Source organism: Carassius auratus, chromosome 6 (assembly GCF_003368295.1).
Source record: "Carassius auratus strain Wakin chromosome 6, ASM336829v1, whole genome shotgun sequence".
Classification (NCBI taxonomy): domain Eukaryota; kingdom Metazoa; phylum Chordata; class Actinopteri; order Cypriniformes; family Cyprinidae; genus Carassius; species Carassius auratus.
In genome coordinates this window covers 1,707,571-1,713,992 of record NC_039248.1, presented here as the reverse complement: position 1 = coordinate 1,713,992, position 6,422 = coordinate 1,707,571, and the positions used below count along the sequence as shown (strand labels likewise).

General features: G+C 38.7%; 2 protein-coding genes across 6 annotated transcripts in view; one reads left to right on the top strand and one right to left on the bottom strand.

Moving 5' to 3' along the window:
• Nucleotides 1–460: 460 nt before the first annotated feature.
• LOC113090100 (retinal cone rhodopsin-sensitive cGMP 3',5'-cyclic phosphodiesterase subunit gamma-like) lies at nt 461–1,808 on the top strand. Its single transcript, XM_026256161.1, has 3 exons — nt 461–564; nt 1,173–1,326; nt 1,407–1,808. The coding sequence occupies exons 2-3, from the start codon at nt 1,185–1,187 to the stop codon at nt 1,481–1,483; spliced, it is 219 nt and encodes a 72-aa protein (XP_026111946.1). The 5' UTR covers nt 461–564; nt 1,173–1,184; the 3' UTR covers nt 1,484–1,808.
• A 364-nt stretch (nt 1,809–2,172) lies between these two features.
• Nucleotides 2,173–6,422, bottom strand: part of LOC113090030 (RNA binding protein fox-1 homolog 2-like) — a 45,151-nt gene continuing 40,901 nt past the window's right edge. For 4 of the 5 annotated variants that reach the window (XR_003286844.1, XM_026256156.1, XM_026256150.1 and 1 more), the window contains 2 exons: nt 4,342–4,435; nt 2,173–4,267 (listed from right to left, as the gene is read on the bottom strand). Coding sequence is in view for 3 of the 5 variants with exons in the window: in XM_026256156.1 (XP_026111941.1) it covers nt 4,223–4,267; nt 4,342–4,435 (139 nt within the window). In the remaining 2 variants the exon portion in view is untranslated. Of the gene's footprint in view, nt 4,268–4,341; nt 4,436–6,422 lie in introns of those variants that run through there. The other variant, XR_003286838.1, reaches the window with a different exon arrangement.

Here is a 6,422-nt window from a genome sequence, read left to right as displayed (position 1 = left end):
AAACATAATTCTGGTGTATTTTTAGATATAAAATACATTCATTTAGTTATTTGGTAAAGAATTTAGGTTCGACTTTATTTTAATGTGTCTTTGTTACTGTGGCGTTATGATAAATTTAAGAACCGAGTAATATTAATGAACTTCAAGCAATATATTGTTAGGGTTACTTGCATGCTTAATTTATTGTTATTGTTAATTATTGTTAATTACAAGAGTAAGTTTATGTAATGAGGACACCACATAATAAAGTGTTACCTGAATTTAGTAAAAAATATAAAAAGATCATGCTGAGAATATGAAAGCATATATTAACTTAAAGGAAGGCTGTATACACAGGTCAGCAACGTGTGTGTGTTCATGTGTAACGTGTTCATAAACATGACTGTTACCACACGCATGTCCTCACTGACACACAAAGCCTGAGCTTAAAATACTCCAGGGTTCATCTCCAGATCCCTCGATCAGTTTCTGAAGGAGATTAGAGGAGCGCTATAAAAGCGTCCGTCCGGAGACACACTGGACACGAGCTGACCAGAGACACAGAAGAAGAAACTCCAGCACACGGTAAGAGATTCACCACACCTGAGACACAAACACATACACACGCAGAAAACACTCTTTATAGTCACAGTCAGGCAACATAGGCCTTCTCCTGTATTCTCATGAGTTAATACACAACACATGATCTACTGAGGGAAGGAAACCACGAAACAGACAGACGCTCAGTGGACTGATCAAATGACATTCATTTAAACATGAGATAAACACTCTCTCTACAGGCTCAAACCGAGAGTCAGACTGACTTACTGTTACTTCTTCAGATACAGAAGATATTGGAGCTAAACTCTGCACCGCACTGACCCTCCAGGGCAAGATCTGAATAACCCTGTTCATCACATTTAGGCAAAACAGACTAAAAACAGCAGCTCGGACACATTTTTCTGACAGACTGCAGAATGCCACATGTAATCTCGATGAGATTATGTAAAGAGCTTATTATTCACACGAGGCGAATAGATGTCGGTAAACAAACACTCACGTTGTGCAATCAACAGGTTAGGATTAACAAAATCCCAAAATGAGAAGATTAACAGCTTGAAGACATGAGTAACGATCGAGAACGAGATCAGATCAGGAACGATTAACACAGATTCAATACGTTTATGTTTTAGTAAGAGTCAGACATGGACGCCCCTGCACCCGCTGAGAAGAGAGGACCCCCAAAGTTCAAGCAGAGGACCGCTCGCACCTTCAAGAGCAAGGCTCCCAAACCCGGACAGAAAGGCTTCGGAGACGACATCCCTGGAATGGAGGGTCTGGGCACAGGTACATGACATTCCGGCAGGTTCTGGTCAGTTCAGTACATTACATGACCCTGACAAGCTTCTGTCTCTGGTCTTTCACAGACATCACCGTGGTCTGCCCCTGGGAAGCGTTCGGAGACATGGAGCTCAGCGATCTGGCAAAGTTTGGGATCGTGTAGCACCTCATCCATCCTCCTGTTCTCTTCCCGAGATCATCCATCAGCCAGCATCTCTTCTCCAGACTGGACCAGAAGCAGACGCTCTCACCCAACACACACAGAAGATGGGACGCGATCAGCAGATGAGGGATAAAGCCTCGCTCTCAGAGCCACAACAGCATTCAGTCTCTAATATTGCAGCAAAATACAGAACTATGTACAAATCAACTTTATTTTTTAACTGTAAATATGATTATGTTTGTGTCTGAATCAATTCATCACAGTTGAGTAAAAACCATTGATTTGGCAGTAGAACTCAAAAATAAAGTTTTATTTTTACCATAAATCTGTGTGATGAGAATTTTCTCTTTTAAAGCGAGTTGATAATAAAATTACTTCATCTAAAGTTTTGACTTCATACACTACACTAAGGGGTTTTCAGAAATATCCACCGACTCTAAATCACACAAACAAAACAGTCTAGCATTATCAAGTTTAACTACTACACTGCCAGAACATTAACCATTTACTGTAGAAAAAGTGGAGCAGCCTCATCTTAAAAAAGATCTACATTTAAGAAAACTTATGTTCAGCAGATATGAGTTTCCTCAACTTTTTGTTGCATAAATTGAAAACAAAATTACAATTATTTTACATCCATATACAATATTAATGCACAGTCGATTGAAATCAGAGACCCTTCGAGTGAGTGTTTTTAAAAAACAGTTTATATGGACATTCAGATACAAATTACATCACAAATGGAATCAGAATATGTAGAGAGAGAAAGAGTTGAACTCAAAAACACGGTTACACTGGAAAACAAAGGAGAGTATGTGGAACAGGTATCATATTCATAAGGTGCAAGAATGGAGAATAAAAGAGACGCCATCTTTAACCCTTTACTGTAGGAATGGAGGGGATTTTAACCTTCTCACTCCCTCATCAGAAGACGAGCGTCATGCCAGAAATCAGTCTAATCATAGCAAAGAGCTCCCATTGATCCAGAACGGCACGGAGAAGATCACCTGCTGCAGGAGAAACAGAAAGAGAGAAACCAGCCAATCTTCTCCAAAAGCATCTTTAAAAGCCAGAAGGTCAGAATTTAGGAGCTGAGATCACTTCAATCTCTTATAATACTGTGGAAAGTGTATGCATAGACTGCAAGTACCATTTAAACAAAAAACTAATAAGATAAAGCTGTCTGGTTTAGTGTTCAGACTGTGGTCAGTTTGTCTTTAGGACAGTATCTTAGTGTCAATGAAACACGGCCCTCATCCTCACATTATTCTGAAACTCTAAAATGGTCAAATGTTTCAGTCCTGGGTCCAGATACACTTACACCTAGAATCGACATGATGTCTTGCAAAAAAAAACCTAAACAAAAACCCCTTGAAATGCAGGTGTGTTTTCTTTCACAGATACGGAGAGCGGTCTTGGATCGCAGGAGGAGGACGCTGCCATCCATGTCCAGCTGTTTTGAAATAATTAACAAACCACTTCAAACAATATCAAAAACCTATTCATGTAAATCAAAATAAAAATAAACCAAAGAATAGAATTACAAATACGTTTACACACAAATCAAGAACATGCTTGACTTTTCTTTGGAATCAAAAAGCAAAATACCAATATACTGAAGAAAAGAGGACACACTCCGCAGGAAAGACAAAAATACTGTGTGCTGCTGCTTTAAAAAAAATCAACAAACCTCTTTTGATCCACTTTTCTGAAATTTGGACCGAAAGTTGCATATTTTATAAAACTATGCTAATAAAAGAGCTTGTCGAAATTCCAAAAGAAGGGCTCTTCAATCCCAAAATCTGAAGGAAAAAAAAGTTGTAAATATTTTGTAGCATAATTTAGATACTTGCTTTAGTCATTATGCCTTTGTTTATCAGTGTGGGTTCAGATGATGTCCAACACACAACCATGAGAAACTAATGACGATAATAATCAATAATAACAATAATAATAACAACAATGTTTGGTAAAATTTTGTGTCTATTCTAGTTTACTTGCATATAATGACTATTTAATTTTAAAGGTACGCTTCTTGAAATTGGTCTGAACAGAGGTACAGTTTAAAGAACACAAAGCTTTCAGCAAGACGGATGATTATGACACGTCGTCCCGTTGTGTGCGTCACGCTTCAGTGATCGTTACAGCTGCTGGAGTTTCTTTCATCCATGATCTTTCCAGAGAGAGGAAGACCACGGTGGAAGTCTCTCATCACGTGGCTGTATTTGGGATCATAGCATCGTCCTCTCTTACAGAGCTGATGGGATCCACCAATTTCAAGATGATCCTTAAAACGGAGATAAGAGCGGTCCGGACGAATGTCTATATTTCTTAAAGAATATTGATGATTATTGTAGTGTGAGACAGTGAAGGGTGACGTAAATGTGTTCACTGCAGTCCTGACGCTCGGTGCACATGTAGTTCAATGGCCACTAGAGGCAGTCTAGAGCCGTTACTGCATGCATATGTGCAGAGAGACGAGCCAGAGGAAGAAATGATTCGCTTCTCAGTCAGAGATCTGTTTTCATTTAGTGTTCGACGTCGTCAGGTTTCCTTTAAAAAAAAACAAAAAAAAAAAACACGTTCTTCGATGTACTGATTTATGGTTGCATTCCTTATTCAAAGTTCGTTCGTAACAGACGCGCTTCGCTTTTCTTTTGTCCAAGAGTGTGATTGGATTTTTCCCTCCGAGGTCAGCAGCTGTTGAAGGTTCAGAGAGACGGTGAATCTGGAAGTGTATTAATATGGTGAGAAGCGGCTGTATCCTCCTCTGTAGAGAGTGGCCTGCGAGAGAGAGGTTTGGTTAGAAAGCGTCTGAGGATCTGAGAGCGTGACGCACAGACGGAGATGAAGCTTACCATCGCACTGACTCCATACGCTGCCGCTGCCGCCGCCGCTGGAGAAGCCGCTAGCGCAGCCGCGTACGGATCTGCTGCGTACATGCGACCGTAGCTGAGAAACACAGAAAACAAACACTACTGCTCAGAACCAGAAATGCTGCAAAATCATTTTCAGAGAAAGTTACTAAAGGAAGGATGATGTCTTGCTAAATAATGTTGTGACATCACTACGTCATGACATCATTAATTATTCAAAACGCAAAATTGTGTCACTGCACCAAAAATATATTTTATATATATTCATTTAGACTTGGTTGTAAAATAAATGCACAATATAATATTAAAATTAGTATTGTCAAGCAATTAATCATAATGTATATATAAATACACACACAGCATATATTTTTGACAATGTATTTACTTATGTTCATATAAATTTTATGTATAAATATTTCGTTTTATTTTAATCATTTAGTTCCTTACAGCGATTGCACTCGTGTCTCACACAAGAGCCACGTTTAGAAAGACAAGTAAAATTAATGCTAGTTCAACTTATCTTGAGACTTTATGGCGGGTCTTTGCATCTCATGTTTTTAAATGAAAAAGCTGTTATCTAATCATGATTATCATCAACGTGGAATTGCGCAGCTCGTCAGTTAACAACGGCTCTGTGTGAAATCACGCACCTGATGGAATTTACCACTGATTAGAGAACCGACTTTACTGACGACAACTAGAGTTGTTCTGATTCCGATACTAGTATCGGAAATATCACCGATACCACAACAAATTCTGCCATCGGCATGTACATGAACCCATATACCGATCTGATACCATTTTCTTAAACCAGACCTAGTTACGAACGCTAGCTTTGCCTAACTGCTGCACGGTTTTTCTTCGAGCAACCCCTGTTTATAGCAGCGAAGAAGAAATGTAAACGCGTTAGCAGCACTGATCTATATATGACTGGTTCGCTCTTCGCGTTCTAAACTGCCAACAGACAGTGAAGCCACTTCTATATTATAGATCAGTGGTTAGCAGTGTGTCCACGGTTTAGCAGTATTTCAGACTGGACCAACCAGACAGTAAAACGGCAACTAGGGATGCCACAAGTACTGGCACTTCACTACCAAGTCGGTGCTGAAAATTAAAAAATGTGATGATACCAGCGTCACTGTAGTACCGGTAGTAAGTTTGAGTATATTCGGTACCCGCAGCTGAGTTCAGTCGCTTCCGTGTTAGTCTAAGCGCTGCGCAGGGCTCCACACTGTAGTCAAATATATTGTCTGTGAATATTAAACTGCAAAATACTATTTAAATATTACTCCTGCAATTTCTACATCTCTGTGGGTGACGGTCGCAGATGCGCGGGAGCTCGCTGTTTTGTAGTCTCTGCCGTGTGTCACTATATGAGGACACGAACGCATGAACCGTCACTTCATGAGAATTTACCGTTTCATTTGAGACAACTGTCATATCATAAAGACAGACACTCAAAAGATCTTCATGGCAGCCCATTATGCCCAAATAAATGTTTGGTTTAACATGAGTAAATTGACAATATATTAAGCTACTGTTGTAGCCTACAGTAGATTTTGCTATGTCTCTATGTAGTAATAATAATACGTCTTTTAATAATAATAATTATGCCTATACCTTTGCTTGTTTTTTACTTGTTTTGTTGTAAAGAGATTATCTGATTAATATATCATTTTTTATATTTCTAGACTTATTTTTTGCAGTTTTTTATACAGTTATATTGTAAAACTAAAATACCTTTTTTTAGTTTGCTGCATTTGAAGTTCTTTTTGGCTTAAGAAAATAAATAATATTACTGTCAAATTCATGTCAGATAATACAAATACTGTAATAAATACAGTAGTTCACCATGTATTTGTTAATCTTTTATTAAGGGATAAGTCTGAAGCACAACATTAAAATAATTCTAGCAATTTACACAGGGCTAGTAGTATATACAGCTGTATATACAGATACACACCCAGGTATCAGATCAGTACTTTGTATCGGCTGATACCCGAGCCCAGGTATCAGAATCGGGAAGAGAAAAAGGGTATCGGAACATCTCTAACGAGAAGCAC